At 50.3% G+C, this 20,745-nt stretch overlaps 1 protein-coding gene across 16 annotated transcripts in view; it reads left to right on the forward strand.

Annotated features, from left to right (window-relative positions):
* The window catches only part of CAPRIN2 (caprin family member 2), a 45,766-nt gene extending 25,699 nt beyond the window's left edge, over positions 1-20,067 (forward strand). Inside the window, exons 9-18 of one of the 16 annotated variants that reach the window (XM_040972251.1) lie at positions 1,515-1,637; positions 2,798-2,879; positions 4,130-4,185; positions 6,531-6,632; positions 8,036-8,176; positions 10,547-10,715; positions 13,391-13,576; positions 15,104-15,204; positions 17,458-17,521; positions 19,148-20,067. In XM_040972251.1, the coding sequence (XP_040828185.1) occupies positions 1,515-1,637; positions 2,798-2,879; positions 4,130-4,185; positions 6,531-6,632; positions 8,036-8,176; positions 10,547-10,715; positions 13,391-13,576; positions 15,104-15,204; positions 17,458-17,521; positions 19,148-19,716 (1,593 nt within the window). In that variant the 3' untranslated portion in view covers positions 19,717-20,067. Of the gene's footprint in view, positions 1-1,514; positions 1,638-2,797; positions 2,880-4,129; positions 4,186-6,530; positions 6,633-8,035; positions 8,177-10,546; positions 10,716-13,390; positions 13,577-15,103; positions 15,205-17,457; positions 17,522-19,103 lie in introns of all 16 variants that reach the window. The other 15 variants (XM_040972252.1, XM_040972254.1, XM_040972262.1 and 12 more) reach the window with 15 other exon arrangements.
* The last annotated feature ends 678 nt before the right edge of the window (positions 20,068-20,745 follow it).

Raw genomic sequence — 20,745 nt, forward strand, 5'->3', positions numbered from 1 at the left:
CTGCGATGCTTTGTGGCGAGGTCAGAACTTGCAGTTAATTTGCTTTAATGATACAAGGGCCAGTTGAGATTGTGGGGTTTCCCCCCATGACTAAGAGTGTGTTCTGTGTCAGCTGCCCAGAGCGTGAGCAAGAAGAACAGGGACACAGGCGAGGTCAGACCCGGGAGGTGAGACGCGGTCATGCAGCGCCAATTGTCCCCTAGAAGAACCCCTCGTCTGCACGTTACACCTGTTACCTTGGACTAGTTCAGCCCGTGTAACTTCTTGGGGAGTGAGGACAGGAGCTGGGCAGGTTCAATGTTGTAAGGAATGACTGTGCATTTGGTCTAATTTGTGTGAATTTGATGCATGTTAGTGTGAAAACCAACCACCTTGTAAGCATCAGCCCTCAAGAATACATTTAGCTTGTAAGAGAATAATCATTTATTTCAGGGCCTGGCGTGACAGCTCAGCTGTCTAGTCTTCTGTCTGCAAATGCTGGGAATCCCTGCTGTGGGCACTGATGTGTGTCCCAGCTGCTCCACTTCCCATCTTGCTCCCTGCTTGTGGCCCAGGTAGGCAGCAGAGGATGGCCCAAAGTTTTGGGACCTTGCATGCATGTTGGAGACTGGAAAAAACTCCTGGTTCCTGGCTTCAGATTGGCTCAGCTCTGGCCGTTGTGGCCATTTGGAGAGTGAATGAGCAGATGGAAGATCTTTCTCTCTTTGGTGGATGTGCCTTTCCAATAAAAATAAACATCATTAAATTTACTTCAACTCTAGGGTGTTCTCTGTGTGTGTGTATGTATGTATTTAACATTTTAATGCCTTTAAGTTAGCAGCATCTTTAAAACTGTCTTTTAAAAAAGATTTACTTTTTTATTGGAAAGCTGGATTTATAGAGAAGAGAGACAGAGAAAGATCCTCTACCTACCTCCTGGTTCACTCCAAAGTGGTCCCAGTGGCTGGAGCTGAGCCGATTTGAAGCTAGGAGCCAGGAGCTTCTTCTGGGTCTCCCACATAGGTGCAGGGTCAGAAGGCTCTGGGCCGTCCATATGACTGCTTTCCCAGGCCACAAGTAGGGGGCTGGAAGGCAAGTGGAGCACCTGGGACATGAACCAGCACCCACATGGGATCCTGGTGCACTCAAGAGAAGGACTTAAGCCACTAGGCTACAGTGCTGAGCCATTTAAAGTGGTTTGCATGTTTAATGTAGTAGTGGTTTTTACCATGGACGAAAATAAATTCTCGATACTTCCCAGTAGCCAGTGATGTTATAGAATGGCGCTATTACTGATGTTGGAAATGAAGGCACTTAACAAGGAAGTTCTGCACTGTAGCTTTTTAAGCACCATTTGTGTTATACCTAAGTTTTCATTAAAATTTTCTTGAACTGAACTGTTTCAAGTTGCTTAAATTACTTAAAAAAAAAACCGCTCAGGTGGCAATTCTGCACGTGTGGCAGGTCTGAGAAGTAGGCACTGCCGGTGGATGCTGAGTTGCCCTCTCGGAACTGTGGATCTGTTTGTCTTGCAGGTGCCTAGCCCTGTGCACCAGCCCATAGGTTCTTCCTCTGCCCTCCCAAAGGATCCAGTCCTGAGGAAAGAAAAGCTGCAGGATCTGATGACCCAGATTCAAGGAACCTGTAATTTTATGCAAGTATGAGTCATTTTACAAAGCCTCACGCAACACACATGGCGCTGTGGAGGTATTCCAGGGGCCTTGTTGCTGGTCGCAGGGCTTGGTGTCCGGAACCAGCACCGGGCCTGCCCTCTCTGCTGTGAGGGCTGAGGCAGACAACCTGCCGCTCAGCTTTTTTCATGTGAAACGTGAGGCTAGTAGAGTGGTTCTTGGTCCTGGGGAGGGATTCTGAGCATTTTAGGCGTGGGTTTAAATTCCTATTGTAACTTCACCAGCCCTGTGATTTCTGATGTGTCAAGTACCCATCCCTCCAGCTATTTACCTGTCTCTGCAGTGGGTTGGAAGGTAACAGAACTACAAGCCTCGGATGCTGAGTGTGTAACTCCTTATGTTAGAGCTCGAGACTGAGTTCTCACAGTGGTAGCGATGAGCAGCCTGGGCTTGGGAAGACAGATGCCTTCACTGTTGGCAATAGTGAAAAGGCAGGTTCCAGCTAGACCAGGACGAATGCTTATGCCCAAGATTCGGGTCAGCTGTTTGTTTCCCAAGTTTGGCATTTCAGGAGCTAGGGAAGGTTTTGCATAGTGTATGTCTATGTTACTATTAGTTCTTTTTTCTCCTTTTTAATATTGTTTTAACGCTTGAGAAAGTCTTGAGGTTTGTCAGTTACTTTAGGTTTTATTTTATTTTAAAGATTTATTTTTATTGCAAAGTCAGATATACAGAGAAGAGGAGAGACAGAGAGGAAGATCTTTTGGTTCATTCCCTAAGTGGCTGGAGTGGCCGGAGCTGAGCTGATCCAAAGCCAGGAGCCTGGAGCCTCTTCCAAGTTTTCCACGCAGGTGCAGGGTCCCAAGGCTTTGGGCCATCCTGCACTGCTTTCCCAGGCCACAAGCAGGGAGCCGGATGGGAAGTGGGGCTGCCGGGATTAGAACCGGCGCCCATATGGGATCCTGGCGTGTTCAGGGCGAGGCCTTTAGTCGCTAGGCTACCGTGCTTGGCCCTAGATTTTATTTTTAACTCTAGTTTATTTTTTTGACACTGAGATGGTTATTAGCTGGATACTTTTGTACCTTTAATTAACTACCTGACCCTGATGAGTTGTGGGTAGCATCATGAATGATGACAGCCTTTAAATGAAGAATTGTTCCTATTGGTCATTTCAAATCTTGTTTTAGGAATCAATCCTGGAGTTTGAGAAACCTTCAAGTGCAATTCCATCGTCACAGCCGCCTTCACCTGCTCCGGAGAGCCCAGGAGGTGGGTGACTTGGCTGGACCGCATGGGGCCTGTAGGTGTTGGCTTGCACAGAATTTCCCTCGAGGTATTCTGAGGGTGTTGCTGCGTCTCTGGTGACCTGGCTTAGCTGCATCCATCCGTCATCCGCTACTGTAGGAAGGTCAGCATTAGGAGATGAGTGTCCTAGTGCTTAGCTTGCATGTTGGAGGTCTCCTTGTGGGTGAGTGAACTTGCCCAGTGAACTTGCAGCTCTCTCTGTTGGGACAGGTGCTGCCTCGGACTTGAGCCTCCTTTGGACTCTGCAGTCTGGGGCTGAAGTTCTTGGATCTTGACTCCAGAGCTGGTGGAGTGTAGATCAGGGTCTGGCCTGGGGCTTTAAACTTGAGTGTTTTTGCTCCAACTTCCTCTCTCGGGGGACAAGAACAGACTCAGAGCCAGGCGTGTCTGCAGGAAGCGCAGACAGGCGTGGGAGGCTGGGTGAAACAGTAAATGGAGAGGAATGAACAGGAAGAACTGTGCTGAGATCTGCGCAGTTGGAAAAGTGTAATTATTACATTATTACATGAGAGAATAAGAAAACCTAAATAGATAACCTAGCTAAAATTTACTTTGAGACTCATTAATTGCTATTTGCAACAGATGAGATTTTATCTTATAGGTGACTATCACCAGGTTGCTTTTTTGTTTTTAAGATTTATTTAATTTATCTGAAAGAGTTATACAGAATGAGAAGGAAAAAGATCTCCCACTCACCGGTTCACTCCCCAGATTGCTGCACTGGCTGGAGCTGGGATGTTCTGGAACTAGGACCTTTTGGCTCTCCACCTAGGTGTGAACTGTGGCTTCTAAGTCCCTGCCATCGCTTTCCCAGGCACGTTAGCAGCCAGTTGGGTCAGCAGCGGAGTGGCTGGGACGTGAACTGGCGCCCCTATGGGGTGCTGGCGTCATAGACTGCTGCTTCACGTGCTAGGCTGTAGCAGTAGCCAAGGTCACCAGTGACATCTACAACTCAGTTCTTTAGTTTTAGAAGCCTTGACGTGCAGCTCTTGCCTGTTCAGCCTTAAAATGTGCCCGTGTGCTGCAGATGGGACCAGCGTTTCCTGTTCCTGTGCTGCTTGCTCTCGCTCTAACGCTCCGAAGTGCCTGAGGGCTGTGAGACCTGGTCCTTCCCACTCCTGCTGTTACAACTAAGTGTGACCCTGAGAGTCCCCCTGGGGGGTGCACGGTGACATTCGGGCAGCCGTAACTGTCTGTTACTTGCATCTGTGCAGCCTCGATGGAGCAGAAGCTGTCCAGCCGCAGTGAGTCTCTTCAGGAGCCATCGCAGGTAACGTCGCCAAGGTTATTCCTCGTGCATGATGCTTTGCTGTTGGCGGAGGGCCTCTCGCTTTCTTAAGCATGAGGAGAATGGTTCCGGTGTATTGAAGTTCCAAGTTTCTAGCTAATTTTTAAAGTTAAGTGCGGCAGGTCCTAAAATATCTCTCCTGCTCTCCCACAGAGATTTGTGGGAATGGTTGAGTTAGCGAGATTATCTGTTCACTAGTTCACTCGCCAGATCCAGCAGGCTGGGTCTGACCCTAGACAAGCTGCTCCTCCGTTCGTATTTCCCTGTGAGTGCTGGGGGCAAGCACCTGCACTGTTTTCTGCTGTTTTCCCAACGTATCAGTAGGGAGCTGGATCAGAAGTGAAGCAGCTGGGATTCGAACCAGAGCTCCCATGGGATGCTGGTGTCACGTGATGCCACAGTGCCAGCCTTCTGAAATGACTTCTGATGGCTGTGTTGAAGTCATCTGTTGTAATAACATTAGCAGCTGGTAAGGCATGAGCAAGCCTGAGGTCTTCCTGGGGCCCTTGTCTGAGTTCCTCGTTGTGATCTTGGTACATGGGCCCAGGCCACTGCCCTGAGATGGCAGCTCGTTCAGTTTGAACTGTAGTTACTGCATGGCCCTCCTTCCCTTACTGGTTTGCTTACTCAGGATGCACCTGGCTGGCCACAGGGATCAGGCCGCTGAGGTCCAGAGGGCCATGCTGCCTTCCCCGCTGGGCTGGTCCAGCATTCACCAGTGTCTGGTCTCAGCCTTTCAAAGCCTTGGTCTCGGGGTCCCTTGGCAGCATCCCTTACAGTGATGGGAAGTTGGGTATTTTGGACTGGCTGACCGTGGTAATGTTGCTTCTCCAAAAATTGCCCAGTGAACGCTGTTTTCTGCATGGTGGCTTCTACGCCATTTGCTAAGATGGGGCTCGATTTTCTTATTCTTCTTTGTTTTGCTTTTTTTAAATTTTTAAACCGCTACTAACTTGTTCAAAAGACAGTTACAGAGGGAGATCTTTTGTCTGTTGGTTCACTCTCCAAATGGCTGCAGTCGCCAGTGCTGAGCCTGTCCAAAGCTAGGATCTAAGAGCTGCTTCCCATACGGGAAATGATCCCAAGGCTTTGGGTCCCCCTCTGCCACTTGCTCAGGCCATCAGCAGGGAGCTGGAGCAAAAGCACACTGGAACTCGAAACGGTGCCCATGTGCTGGCAGCTTTGCCTGCTCAGCCAAAGAGCTGGCTCTCAGCCTCTGTTTTCAAACTGTGTTTGCAGTCTGGGGCACCTGCGGGGTCTCCACTCCGCTCACTGCTTTAACAAAGACAGATCTGTTTGGTCAGCTCCCATCTGTGTTCAACGTAAGGCTGTCCTCTGACGAGTTTCCCCCCACGCCGGCTTTGTCCTGAGGGGCAGGCCTGACCATGTCTTTCTCGGGTCTGCCTTAGTCTTCCAGGAGCAGAAAGTGGTGTCACCTTCAGGGGTGTCACCTCCCTTGGTGCGTCTCCCCATCTTGGGAGCTGCGGTCTCATCTACCAGGTGTCCCAGCGTACTTGAATCTTCCTGTTGCTAGCTTGTAGCAGAGAGCTCATTTGGAAGCAAGAATGGCAGCACTAGCGCAGTAGGAATGGTGAAAACGTGTCTCTTTTATGTTGGTTCAGTGAACTTTTTAGCTGAAACTCAGATTCCTGAAAGCCTGCCCGGCAGGTTACCTCCTGTGGCTCTCACCTTGGCTGTCATCACAGCAGTCCTGGAAGTGCTGGGCAGTCGTCATTGTTCTACGCTGAAAAGCTTACTTTGTCAAAGATGTGGGCTTCTTCCTTTAGTGGCCAGAGCCCCTGCATCCCGCACTGAAGCTGTAGGCTTGGTCATCCTGGGTCTCTATTGTGTACAGGCTCCATTCCTGGCAGCTCCTTGAGAGTTGCAGCCCCAGTACCCAGTTGTGCCCTGCCCTGGCATTGCGGAACCCTGTGGCCCTGTGCAGTGGTCACCTTCCGCTCCCTGGCAAGCTGTGAGGGTGCCTGAAGGACTGCGCATGTCACAGGCTGGGGTGCGGGACCCCTGATTCCAGAGCTGGGGGTCCGAGGAGTTGGGTGACCCAGCCTGTTTGGCTCTGCTGCTGGATCTTCGTGGGATGCGAGGCAAGTTCTGTGAGCTGTTTTGGCTCTCCCTGGTGATGAGCAGTGGGACCTCACTGCTAGGGTTGAGTGCATAGGATGGAGTGTTGTAATGCGTGTGAAGCATTGGCAGGGGGCGTGGCTGCAGTGAGCATTCACAGCGCATGTCAGGAACTCCAGGGCCTAGAACAGGTCCAGAACCTGCTCACGGGGTGGCTCTGACGGTGTTCTCTGTCTTCCTGCGTCCAGGCTGCTTCTCCCATCACCTGCAGCGCCACTGCTGGCTTGGTCGTTACCGACCAGGTGTCCTCGGGAACGGAAGCAGAGTTTGTGACTTCAGAGACTCCTCAGGTAATTAAAAGAGGGATTCTCCTCAGTCTTTAAACTGCAGCAGAAATGGCTTCTCGTTGGGGTGGCTAGGTCTGCCTCAGCTGAGCGAGGGAACGTTCTAGATCGCCAGTGTGTTTGCTTCTTGCAGTTGGGCGGCTTCTTTATGGTGGCTTCGCCATGGCAGTAGATGATGCGCTGTATTGCCTTATCTCATGGAATAGTTTTCCCAGTTGTTTTTAAAGGTTTGTTTATTTTTATTTAAAAGGCAGATTTACAGAGAGAAGGACAGATAAAGTTCTTTCAGCCTGTGGTTCTGTCCCTTAGTGGCCACTGTAACTGGAACTGGGCTGGTGCGAGCCTGGGAGTAAGGAACTTCTTCCAGATCCCTCACATGGGTGCAGGGGTCCAAGGACTTGAGTCATCCTCCACTGCTTTCCCAAGCCATTAACAAGGAGCTGGATCAGAAGCGGAGCAGCTGGGACCAGAACTGGTCCTCATATGGGATGGTGGCTGGCCCCTCATTTCCTTAATTTTGAACATAGAAAAGGATGAAAGTCTAAGATAGGCCCAGCCACATTTCTCAGTGTGCTTGCCCTGAGGATCATTTAGGGGAAAAGCCACTTATCGTATCAGCAAAGACACAGTGACTTGGCAATGTTGGTTAGCACGGGCTCAGTTGGAATGAGCTATTCTCTTCTGAGTAATTCCATCAGAAGCATTCTGATGATGTTATGTTTGTGCTTCCAGTTCCAAATTTTAGTCTGCCAGATTTGAACAGATGCATCTGATAGAGGCATAGTGGCAGAAGGTGAATATTTAGGGGTGAGATCATTTAGCAACGGTTAGGTCTTATTCTAGGAGTTAACTATTGTGTAACAGTGTGTATTCAGTCAAATACAGACAGTCATTTTCTGTGGTGCCGACTTGCTCCCAGTTGAAATCTTGGGTCATCATTGGCAGAAGAGGAGTGGTCACCGGGTCACCCCAAGTTGTCTGCTGTGCTGTGTGCTAGGGACAGATTTCAGGCAGCTTTGGGGTTTATGATGTGTTGGTGTTTATAAGAGTCCGCGGCTGTAGAGGAGGATGATTTAATGTAGAGAAGGTCACTCCAGGCTCGCCTGATGCCAAATCCCGCAGTGTGGCTTGGGGGCAGCAGTGGCTTCCGAGGTGCCCACGACTAGGTCTGCAAGGCCCGCATGCCGGGAAGACACTTTCCCTTGGTCAGCAAGCTGCACAAAGCACGCACGGCTGTGCCTCCTCAGCAGTTGAGATTTGGAACTGTAAGCAAAAGCGGTTCTTCTGCATTCCTGTGTTCAAATGCCACCGTAAAGAACTTGCTGACTTCCACCAGTTTGGGGTTTAGTGGGAGCTAGCTGCCCGTTACGTGACAGGTGATTGGCTGACATGGCCTTTGTCCTCCCCAGGCCGCCGTAAACGCCAGCAAGCGGCCGTCTTCGCCTGGCGTGCCCATGTCCAAGGGCTCTGAGCAGAGCTCCCTGTCCCCTCCCGCAAGCAGCAGCAGCTCAGTGACCATTAACACTGCACCCTTCCAAGCTATGCAGACCGTGAGTATGAAGCGGCTGTGGCTGCAGCGCACTGTCCCTGCACGGCCGTTGCTTCTTGACATCTGCTGCTGGGACCCTGGGTTAGTGGTCCTGGGGGTGGTAGAATTTCCATGTGGCCAGAGTAGTCACTGCACGGCCTCTCCAGGTCTGACAGGGCATTTGATCTGAGCTTGCTTCCCTGTGCAAGTGGTAGGTTAGCGTGAGGACCCGCCTGCCATCATTGAGACGCTGCACCAGGAACAGACTTCTGATCCCTGCTGTTGGCATACTAGGGATGGTCCGCAGGGACAAGAGACGCAAGACACACAGTGGCAGCTCAGCACCAGCACAACTCGCCCCTGCGCCTGCTCTCAGCCCTCACCTGCATTCTAGCAGTAGTTCTGTCATTGTTGAAACTTCTAAAAAAAAGGTTTATTTATTAAAGATACAGTTTTCGTTTGAAAGAGTTAGAGGGAGAGACAGAGATCTTCCATCTGCTGGTTCACTCCCAGATGGCCACAATGGCCTGAGCTGAGCCAATCCAAAGCAGGAGCCAGGAGCTTTTTCTGGATCTCCCACGTGGGTACAGCGCTTCAGGACTTGGGCCATCCTTCACTGCTCTTCCAGGCCACAAGCAGGGAGCTGGATTAGAAGTGGACTTGAACCACAACCCACATAGGATGTTGGTGCCTCAGACGGAAGACTGGCCTGATATACTACCACACTGGGGGCATGCCCACCTTCCCCCCAGCATTGCTAAAACTTTAGTATAAGACAATTCTGGGGGAGAAAAAGACCAGCATGAGCCAACAGGGGCCACTCCTGATGGCGCCTGGTGCCCCACAGTGGTGAATGGAGCCCTTCATGCAGCCGGAGTGGACAGCCCCAGCCACAGAGAAGCAGCTGCTTGCTGACGCCATGGCTCGCTCACACTCCCATGTGGCCCTGGGCCCCTAAAATAAATATAGTTGCCTTGTATTCCTGTCCCCAGAGGACTGCTGCCTCAGTTGTACTGACTTCCTTGAGCCTGGTTGAAAGCACGCAGTGCCGCGTTGCAGGGTGGGGTCCCCAGCCTGACACAGGGGTCTGCCCACGCCCCGCCCCTCCAGACTCCTTCTGCATTCTTGCTCTGGGTCTTCGTGGCTCACACCTGTCTGTTGGACAGCTCCCCAACCCAGACAGGTTGTCTGTTATACAGGAAGTCCTGCCGCCAGGCTGTAGGGTTGCAGCCCTGAAAATGGAAGCGACCTGGTGCTCGGGACCCTTGGCTTTCGTAGGGAGGTGGGAGGTCTGGAGAGAGCAGAGCCTGCTCTGAGGAACAGGGAGCCGAGTGGGGGTTGCTGGAGGGGCCCCCGGGAATCCTGTATACACCCTGGCTGGGGCGTGGAAAAGCCCAAGGAAGTGCCAGCACTTTGCCCTCCAGTACTATGAAAACGTAATAGGGAGAACATAAACTTTTATTCTTGGCTGTCAGCGTCCAACATGAGGAATCTAGATGCTTAAAAAAAAGTCCATATCACAAAAAAATGCATAAATTTCTAGCTTTGTTTCAACACTAAAATAAAGTTATCGTTGCATTTTCCCACAAACTTACAATACCATCGTAGAAGGATGTTTTCTCGCCCGTGGTGCAGCACAGTACTGTGGTACTGGCTGTGTTCACAGTATCGTACAGCCATCTCCAATGTTTCCAGAACTTGATTATGGCCTCGCACAGAAACCCTAGCTGTTAAGCTGTCAGCCGCTGTTTTCCACTCCCCCAGCCACGGGTGACCTCTGTTCCATTTTGGGGTCCATGAATTTCCCTGGTCTGAGTACCCCACATGTGGAGAGTCGCCCAGGCTCTGGTTCATTTCACCCGGCGTAGTGTTTCCCGGGGTGATGGGTGTCGCCAGGGTGTGCACCAGGGCTCTGTGGTTTGCGTGTGCGCACCTTGTTTTGTTTGTTCATCTGTCTGCTGATGGATGGGGGTGTTTTTTGCACCTTTGTCTGATGGGAGTAATGTCTGTCTGAGTCCCTGCTTTTTTTCATCCTTGGGTGGCGGGGGGGATGCACTGAGCTTCCTGCGGGACCACTGTGCCCTTCTCCATGCGGCTGCATCGCTTCCCGTTCCTGCAGGCAGTGTGCGATGGTTCCGCTGTCTGCACAGCTCCCCACTGCCCGTTTCTGTCTTCTGTATGATAGCCGTCTCGGTGGGTAGGAGATGGTGTCTTCCCGAGGCTCGTTGACGTTCCTCGAAGGCCTGGGCCCACGGAGCACGTTTTCCTGTGTTGATCGACCCTTTGTCGTCCTGCGAGAGATGCCTGCCGGGCCCTTGGCCTGAGCAATGTTTGACTGTTGTCACCTCTAAGCTTGCCTCACAGGTGGCTCGGTGTACCCTTGTCTTTGAAGGTGTTTAATGCGAACGCGCCTCTGCCTCCACGGAAAGAACAAGAGATGAAGGACCCCCCTTACTCACCGGGCTACAATCAGAGTTTCACTACAGCGAGCACACAGACCCCACCCCAATGCCAGCTGCCAGCTATACACGTGGAGCAAACTGTCCTTTCCCCGGAGACTGGTAAGCTGTTGGCGTGCAGTGGTCAGGAGGCTGGGTGGTGAGCTAGTGGCTGAGCAACCTGCAGTGAATGCTGGGCATTCTTTCATGAGCGGGACAGCTCTTGTTTTCACGTGTCCCTTGAACAGTTCCTCTGTATCATTCAGTTCACATGTCCATGTTAATTGTGTAGCAGTGGTACTCAGTTGGTTGCCATAGTATATTTTTAAAATAGTTATTATTTGGGGTCTGGTGGGGTAGCCTAGTGGCTAACACCCCCCCCCCCCCGCATGTGTCGGTATGTGGGCACCAGTTTGCGTCCTGGCTGTTCCTCATCCCTGCCAGCTCCCTCGGGAAAGCAGTTGAGGATGGCCCAAAGTCTTGGGACCCTACACTCGCATGGGAGACCCAGAAAAAAATTGATGGCCTCTGACTACGGATCAGCTCATCTCCGGCCGTTATGGCCACTTAGGGAGTGAACCAAGGGATGGACAGTCTGTCTGTCTCTCCTCTCTGTAAACCTGACTTTCCAATAAAAAAAATTAATGTTTAAAAAAATGCAGATTTGTCATTTTACTTGAAAGAGTTAGAGGAGAGTCAGATCTTTTATCTGCTGGTTCACTCCCCAAACGGCTGCCGTGGCCAGAGCTGGGCCTGTCCAAAGCTGAGCCTAGAGCTTGTTCTGGCCACTCGCATGGATGCAGGGGCCCGAGGACTTGGGCCATCCTCCACTGTTTTCCGAGACCGTTAGCAGGGAGCTGGAAAGTGGAGCAGCCAGGATTTGAACTGGTGCCCAAATGGGATACCGGAACCACAGATGGAGGATTAGCCTGCTTTGCTACCACACCAGGCTCCTTTATAATACTGTTACAGACTGATTACTATCCATGGTGATTGAGGTAGATTAGACGCTGATGTACTTTCCTGCAGGTTTTGAAACCATTCTGTTAATACCTAGAAAAATGCAGAAACATAATTATTTGGCCTTTTCTGTTTTCCTTGCTCTTTTATAAATTTTTGGGGGGCCTGGCACAATTGTTCAATGGCTAAATCCTTGCCTTGCAACTGCTGAGATCTCATGTGGGAACTGATTTGTATCCCGGCTGCTCCACTTCTCATCTCGCTCCCTGCTTGTGGCCTGGGAAAGCAGTAGAGGACAAAGCCTTGGGACCCTGCGACCACATGGGAGACCCAGAGGAAGCTCCTGGCTTCTGGCTTTGGATCGGCTCAGCTCCAGCTGTTGTGGCCACTTGGGGAATGAACCAGCAGATGGAAGAACTTTCCATGTCCTCTCCATAAATCTGATCTACCAATAAAAGTAAATCATAAAGAAAATGTTTTGAAGGTGATTTAAAAGGTAGAGAGAAACAGAAGAATCTCTTCTGTCCCCTGGCCACCTCCCCAAGCCACTAGAGCAGAGTGGGCCAGGCAGAGGCCAGAGACCACGAGCCCTACCATGGCCTTCTGCAGGGTGGTAGTGGCCCACGTTCCTTGAGTCTTCACCTACTTTCTCCTCGGGGCACAGTGGCAGCAAGCTGGAATCGGAAGTGAAGCCACGTCATGAATCCAGGCAACCCTTCAATGGGCTGCAGGTGTCCTGAGCTGTATCTTACATGATACACCGAACGCCTGTCCTTTTTCCTTGTAGCTGAAACAATAATGAATGGGAAGGTACAATTTGTTGTGCTTATAAAGCTATTTCCCTAGAGATAGGAGAACATTTGATCTTTTGGGCTGTTATAAATCATGAAAAACAAAAAAATCCACGTTTCTATTGAAAAGCACGTGTAGACGGCAGGTGTCAACGTTCCACATTGGTGTTGTTTTTTTTTGTGACCCTGTGCCCTTGCCAGGGTGTGCACTGGTGTTCAGAGCCCTGGGTCAGCCAGCTGATGCGTTCTTGTAACTTCTTGCCTGGCACTGACACTCTCACCCGACAAGGTGGTTCCATCATGTCTTCCGAGTTATGAATTCTAATTAGAATTCTTTTCCTTTTACTCCAGAACCTGGAACATTTGCCTTGTTTAAATATGTACAACACAAAAATAACCATTTTCACAATTTTTAGGCATATGGTTTTATGGCATTAACTACAGCCACAGCATGGTGTGTTTTACAGAAGTTTGTCACCTTCCTCTTTCTCCATCAACTTTCTCTTCCTGCTCTCCTCCCCTCCACTGCTTGGAGACTGTTCCATCCTGCTGGTTCGCTCTGCAAATGGCTTGCAGAGGCTGGGCCTGGGCTGGGCCAAATCCAGGAGCTTCGCACATCGTGCGGGCACTCAGTGGGAATCGGATAGAAGTGAAGCAACTGGGAGTTGAACCAGTTTCCTTGCGGGATGCTGACACCTTAACCTGCTACAACACAGCACTAGCCCCATCTGTTTCTCACTCTGAACCCGACCCCTCTCAGGACTCAAATAGGTGGCGCGATCAGCAACAAGTGTCCTTCGGAGCTGGCTTATTTCACATGGTACGGTGTCTTCATGTGAGCCCGTGTCATGGCGTGTGCCAGAATACCTTCCTTTATCAGGCAACTTTGTGCTCTCCTTCATCCGTATATAGCTGCATGTGTGTGTTCTCACATGTACACACTTATTTTGAAGGCAGTGTGATGGGTTTTGACACCCCTCACTTTTAAGTAAGCGCATTGGCCCTTTGTGATTGTTAACTCTTGGACTCTTGAACTGTTTCCTTAAGCAGCAAATCATCATCCCGATGGAACTATTCAAGTAAGCAATGGTAGCCTTGCCTTTTACCCAGCACAGACCGGCGTGTTTCCCAGAGCTGCCCAGCCCTTCGTCGGGAGCCGGGGCTCAGTGAGAGGATGTGCTCGCGGAGGCAGGCTACTGACCAATTCCTACCGCTCGCCGGGTGGCTACAAAGGTAGGCCCTGCCTGAAGCTCGGTCACGCTGGCAGTTTGCACATTGACCGTGGAGCCTGCTTCTGCCTTGCCTTGTTCCCTTCCACATTGGCCTGTGATAACAAGATGGAGAATGCTTGATACATAATGGAATGTACCTGCCCTGCCTGAGGAGCTTGCTTTCTGCAGGAAAAGCACCTGGGTTCTGGGGGCCACTGGATGATGAGGGCTGACTGTTGGCTTTTAAAGATAAATATATGCGAAAGGCATATAGGGACAGATGGAGATAGAGAGCTTAATGCCCGTAGCAGCCAGGGCTGGACCAGGTTGAGGCCAGGAACCGGGGGCTCCATCCTGGTCTCCCATGTGGGTGTCTGAAGCTAAGACATAGGCCATCTTCGGTTTGCCTTCCTAGGCGCGCTGTCAGGAAGCAGAATTTGAAGTGAAACAACTGGGATTTGAATGGGTGTGTTCATATGGGATATCAGTGTCACAGATCAAGACGTCATCCACTGCACCATAATCGTGACCTCTGTTTTCAGATTGATTTAGTTGAAAAGCAGAGTGAAAGGGAGAGACAAAGATCTTCCCTCTGCGGTTTTACTCCTCCCTCTTCTCCATCTCTGCAGCAGCCCTGGCAGTGTTAGGCTAGGCCAAATACAGGACCTTGAAAGTGCCTCTGGGTCTCCCCCGTGGCTGGCCGTGGGGATCATCTGCTGCTTGCCCAGCTGCCTTGGCAGGAAGCCGGCTTGGAAACAGAGCGGGCAAGGCTTGGAGCGGGCACTGCAGCATGGCTTGCCAAGTGTGCCACGTGAAGCGTGACTGGCCGCATCACAGCAGCCTGCTTCCATCTTGTTTCGAAGGACATAAATTTTGTCTTCATATTCTAATAAATTCTTTTTCTTTTTATTAATTTGTTTTGGTAAAAAGTGCCTTAAATCAATGCTTATTTTCTAGGTGTTGCTGTTGTATCCACAGACTAGAACATAGAATTTCTTTTTTTCAAAACCTACAATGCGACTTCCAAGAGTAATACTGTTAAATTTCAGTATGGTTGTTAAATATTTCAGTGGCTGCTTAGTATTAGCGAGAATATTCTGGAAAGAGGCTCTAAATAACTGATTACAGTACCACCCTCAACCTCCACCTGCATTCCAGCAGTACAAATTTCTTTTTCCATGCTTTTATGTATCTGTGTTTCAGTAAAGTTTATTTGAAATCTGAGGAAACCACAGAAACATGCTCACAGGAAGCGTAGCCAGAGAGGGGCAAGGTGGAGAGATTTCTGCTTGGATCTTCTATAGAAGGGGGGGAGGGAGTCCCTCTCCCATTCGTAGCATCTTTCTAAGCCTGACTTATTAGAAAGCGGGATATTTTGTCTGTTTGGCTCTGCAGTTCTATAGTCCCTGCATAAGGCCTGACGCCCGGGATGGTGTTGTGGGATCAACAGAGCTTTAGAACAGTTCAGAATGGGAACTGTTGAGGCTTTCGGTGTGGGTTTTTTTTTATCCCTGCTTTTCTATAACCTGCCCTCTTTTTTACTCCTTAGGCTTTGATACTTACAGAGGCCTCCCCTCCATTTCCAATGGAAACTACAGCCAGCTGCATTTCCAAGGCCGAGACTATCCCGGGTCCCCGTATTCGCAAAGGGTAAGAGGCCGTGCCCCTCACGGCCAGTGCAGCAGGCGTTGGTGGTCCGCTGTGGTTCAGCTGGGGCAGCAGCATCGGTGGCTTCGTGAAAGTGCTCTTAGTCTGAGAACAGCCTGGACTTCCTGGGGAGGGCTGCACTGACACCGTCCTCATTGCCCCTGGTGCTTAGGTGGCACTGCCGCTCCCAAGGGTGTCAGGCCCGTCTTTAATCATGCTGTTCACGTTCACCTCAACTTACAAGAAAAACTGGAGCCTAAGTAACTTTGAGGTCACTCTGCAAAGTAGGTGGGAGAACTTAGAAGAAGCTTTTGTTTCTAACTCTGAAGCTCATCATTTTTTAAAAACATTTTTTTCATTTCTGTATTTTAGTTTGAAAGGCAGAGAGATGTCCCTTCATTGATTAACTGCTCCAAATAGTCATGGTAGTCAGGGGTGGACCTGGAGAAAGCCCAGAGCTATGAACTCAGTCCTAGTGTTCCTGTGAGAGGAGAGGGCTGGGAGGGTGGCTGGGAGCCAGGTACTCGGCTGTCGCCTGCTAACGGCCAGGATGCCCGTACCCCAGGCTTTAGCTGGAAGCTGGAATTGAACTTAGAGATTCAAACCGACGCATGCTGGTGCGAGATCTGAACTCGCAAGTGGCGTATTAACCGCCGTGCCCAGTGCCCCCAGTCTTTAAGTTGACTGTAGCTTCCCTGTCAAGTGTGGTGATGCTGTTCTCTAAGTTTGTATCGTGGTTGAGGTCTGCTTGGAATGGCTCGGCAGATTTTCTTTATTGCATACAATGCAAGGACGGCAGGAGGATGTTTCAGCGGGCGTCCTGTTGCTTCTTGTGTCTGACTGTAAGCTTAATCCACACCAGGCCTGGCAGTTGGGGGTGTCTCAGCATGTGCAGGTGCTGTGGCCCGTGATGTCTAGCTGCATGCATGCAGTGGACTCTGTGCCTTGGGTTCCTGCCTTTCCCTAGGCTGCCGTCTGCAGATGGACCCCCCCTTGTGACCTGGGCAGTGAGCACCGCCCCATGCCAGCCCAGCAGTCATGCGGGGAGCTGAGTGGCACTCTGCCCTGTGCTGTGTGGCTGAGCTCGGGTGCTGGGCATGTCAGGGTGCCTGTCCTCCTCAGAGTGCTGGGCAGATGAGGATGTGGCAAGCAGTGGCCATGGGTGGGCCTGTGTGAGCTGGAGGTGATACCCAGAGTGCCTGCCCTCGGAGAGCCTCATTACGTGAGGGAGGACAGTCACCTTCCATCTACTGGTTCACTCCCCAAATGGCTGCAAAGGCCGTTGCTTGGCCAGGCCAACGCCAGGAGCTTCTTCCCAATCTCCCATGTGGGCATAAGGGCCCAAGCACTTGGGACATCTTCCACTACTTTCCCAGGTACAGGAGCAGGATCTAAAGCGGGCCAACTGGGACTCGAAGCAGCATCCATATGGGATGCCCGTACTACAGGCACCAGCTTCCTCCCCAGAGTGCCGCTGTCTTAGGAGGGGCCTCAGTTAGGAGTGGTGAGGGTTTCCCATGGGATACTCTGAGGATTAAATGAACAGGTCATGAGCACGTGGCGCGGGCATGTGTAGTTGTTGTCCCGGGATCTTCTGCAACCACGCGAGGGCGGGCTGTTGATTGGTTCAGAACCAGGCCTGTTAGTAACCCAGTATTCCAATACTTGGATATGCTGTTCTATGTGTTTTCCTGAGAAACCTAAGAAATTAGTGGTTGCTGCTGGGAAGGGATAGGAGCTGACTCAGTCATTGTGCATACTTTGCTACAGTTTCCTGTATTGGTACTGCTTTTCCAGAGTTATATGGAGGCTGGCTTTGTCCATACAACCCAGGAAGTTTTTTTTTTTTCTTTAAAGATTTATTTATTTGAAAGGCAGAGAATTAGAGCGAGTGAGACAGATCTTCACCTACTGACTGACTCCCTAAATGCCCTCATCTGCGAGGGATACATGTGCCAGGCAGAAGCCAGGAGCCCGGAGCCTTATCCAGACCTTGCATGCTGGGGCATAACCGGTGTACCATGGTGCTGTCCCTGGCAGTGTGCTTTGCACATAGAATTCTAAGTATTAATGCTCCAATCAGGCAGGTTCGTTAACAGATGAAGCCAGTATTGCCACCCTTGCTGTTGCTTGACCGGTCTCTCCAGGAGTGGTTGGTGGAGAACCGAGGGGCTTGAATCTTTTATTGACCACTCTGTAATGCTGTGCAGTCACTGATGACAGTCCTCCAAGGTGAATGTTGTGTGTTCCTTTCAGGAGAATTTCCAGCAGTGTTATAAGCGAGGAGGGGCTTCTGGTGGTCCTCGGGCAAACTCAAGAGGTAAGGGTTGTTATGTGGGTGGCTTACCCAGACACATGGCGAGCTCTTCGTGCATGTGGCAGGCTCTCTGCAGGCCACACTGCTCCCTGTCCTTGTGCTGAGGTGCCCGGCTTGCTTGCTAGAGAAGCAAGTACTAGACAAGTTAGGCAGCCAGCTGTCACGGTACTAGACATGGTACTAGAGAAGTTAGGCAGCCAGCTGTCAGTTTGCTCAGAAGTGTGTGATTTCTAAAAAGAATGTTTCCCATCAGAGCCTAATTGAACCTTAGAAACAGGTAGAAACTTAGAAACGGTTTTCATTCCTGCCTCCTTGCACGTGGTTTCATGTGGCATTGCAGGCTGATAGTATTTTTTTTTTTTAAGAAAATGATACAGTACTTTTAGTTACTCAGACAAAAGTAGTGTAGGTGAAATCATTTTTTTTTTTTTTAAACGTGAGACTATTTAAAGGTTCCATGGAATTTAAGGGGGAGAAAAAGTCAAGATTTCCTGAAGGGCTCAGCATGGTGGCATGGTGATGACCACTGTCCGGGCTTGTTCTGTGCCAGGGTGGACTCGCATGCAGCTTCCGGCCTCTGTGCCTGGAGCTGTTTGAGTCTCTGCCACCTGTGTGGGAGAACGGCGTGAAGTTCCTGGCTTCGGATTTTCGCCTGGCCCAGAACTGACTGCTGAGGTCATGTGGAGAGTGAACCAGTGGACAGAAGAGTCATTCTGTCTTTGTCTCTCTCTGTCTCTTTCTCTCTTCTCTTCTGCTATTCTGAATTTGTGATAGGAAACATCATTCTTCTTCTTTTGAGTAGGAAGCCAGTAGTCGCTATGTGGTCACTCTGTACGTCTGGCCTAGTGTTTCTGCAGTGTAATTAAAATATCAAAATTTCGTGATGTCACCTTAACGTGGGAATGAAAAACGAGCCTTCATCCCAGTCTGAGAACCAGCCCAGAACGTCCTTCAAAAAGTGGGCTTCTGTGCTGAGGCTTGGGTTCCCCCAGTTCTTTGACACGAACTGGTAGAGACGGAGGACAGAGCTCTATAATCCACTGGTTTATGCAGCAGATGCCTGCTGTGCATGGCTGGGTCCGGAATTCTAGAGCCAGAGACTCAGCCTTGGTCTCCCACATAGATGGCAGGGACCCCAAGGCCCTCCCAGGGTGAGTGTTAGCAGGAAGCTGGGGTTGAGAGGGGAGCAGGCTCTCACACCCAGGCACTTCGTAAGGGAGACGGATGTCAGTGACATTCGAACTGCTGTGCCAAACCCCTGCCTCTTCACCAACGCTTAGAGTAGAAGATGAATTTTGAGGGATTCTGAGAGAATGTTTTAATCTTTGTTAACTTCAACTACTTGTGTGAAGTTGCCCAGTCCTTTGGAGAACACATTTTCTTTACAGCCTCCCTTCCCTAAAAAAAGGACAAGATTACCTAATCTCTTGTGGCCTTAGAACAATATTATGAAAACCCAGGACCAAAAGTACCTAGGAAAATACAATCCAGTTGCATTGCATTGCTTTTGCTTTGGGATTGGGTATAAAATGTGTCTCGGGTCTGAGTTTCAGTAGCCGACTAATGTTAACTATTGTGTTCAAAGCTAACTGCCTCAGTATGAGAAACTCACTATTGCTAATAAAACAGCAGGGTGGAGTGATTCTTCTCAGGTGAGCAGCCCGGAACGAGACAGCGAGACCTTCAACAGCGCCGACTCGGGCCAAGGAGACTCGCGTAGCATGACCCCCGTGGATGTGCCCGTGACCAGCCCCGCCGCCACCATCCTGCCAGTGCATGTGTACCCGTTGCCGCAGCAGATGCGCGTGGCCTTCTCGGCAGCCAGGACCTCCAACCTGGCGCCTGGGACCCTGGACCAGCCTATCGTGTTTGATCTCCTTCTCAACAACCTGGGGGAGACGTTCGACCTGCAGCTCGGGAGATTTAACTGCCCGGTGAACGGCACGTACGTATTCATTTTCCACATGCTGAAGCTGGCCGTCAACGTGCCCCTGTACGTCAACCTCATGAAGAATGAGGAGGTCCTGGTCTCGGCCTACGCCAACGACGGCGCCCCGGACCACGAGACGGCCAGCAACCACGCCGTCCTGCAGCTCTTCCAGGGGGATCGCATCTGGCTGCGCCTGCACAGGGGGGCCATCTACGGCAGCACCTGGAAGTATTCCACATTCTCAGGCTACCTTCTGTACCAGGATTGAAAGGACAGAGTTGGCAGTGAAAGGCTCGTGTTCACGGCGCGTGCGGTGGAGGGCAGAGTCATCCCTGCCCTTGGCACGGATCGGTGTCACAAAATGTTTTCTTATCCTAGAGGAAGGAGGAGAGCCTTACTTTTTTTTTTTTGTTTTCCTCCCCAAGGTGAAAAAGTTCAGGCGGAATGACAATTAGCACTAATCTGGCACTTTATAAAATTGTGATGTAGCCTCGCGAGTCCAGCTGTGAATGTATGTTGTTTGCACTTAAACCTTAACTGTATTCACGTTCGGCTTACTAAACTGACTGCCTCAAGTACAGGCGAGTTACAATGCCTTGTTGTGCCTCAATAAAAAAAAGTTCCCTGCATTCTGCATGTTCCTCTTTGATTAAACGTCGAGCCGAGAGGTAAATGACCCAATTCTTGGAGTTCATAACTGCTAACTCTTTGATGGCTATTCCTTCGTGAGGCTCATGCTATAATTTTAAAACAAGATGTTTATAAAAATGCTTTTTTTCTCCCCCTAGGGCTCTTTACCATAGATATAAACATCTTGTTCATTAAAAAATTTGATTCTTTCCCATGGACGCTGTCATGCATTCTCCTTGAAGCTCTTCTGTTTTTCCGTAGGGGACATGCTTGCTTTTAGTTTAGGCGTCTTTGGGCGTCTGCTACTATAGTTGAAGGTGTGCCAGGGGATACATAGGTGATTTCTGCTGGTCTGCTCTCTGTCAGCCTTGAGCTTCTAGTGGGTTCTTCATTGGAACAGGCGAAAAGCACAGACTCTGTGGTCACTGGTGTTACGTGGATCCCTTACTTACTGATCTTGAACAGCCTATTTCACCTGTAAGATTTGCATTCCACCTTAGCCTAAATAACTTTTCTCCTAGGGTTCTTCAGTTATGAGAAAATTGCATGGGTTTTTTTTAAATTACAAATTTAATTAACTTTTTTCTTTTTAAGATACGCATTTTTACTGGGAAGGCAGATGTACAGAGAGAAGGAGAGACAGATCTTCCATATGCCTGCTCCACTC

Source organism: Ochotona curzoniae, unplaced genomic scaffold (assembly GCF_017591425.1).
Source record: "Ochotona curzoniae isolate NIBS_2020 unplaced genomic scaffold, NIBS_Ocur_1.0 contig_2235, whole genome shotgun sequence".
In the NCBI taxonomy this organism is placed as follows: domain Eukaryota; kingdom Metazoa; phylum Chordata; class Mammalia; order Lagomorpha; family Ochotonidae; genus Ochotona; species Ochotona curzoniae.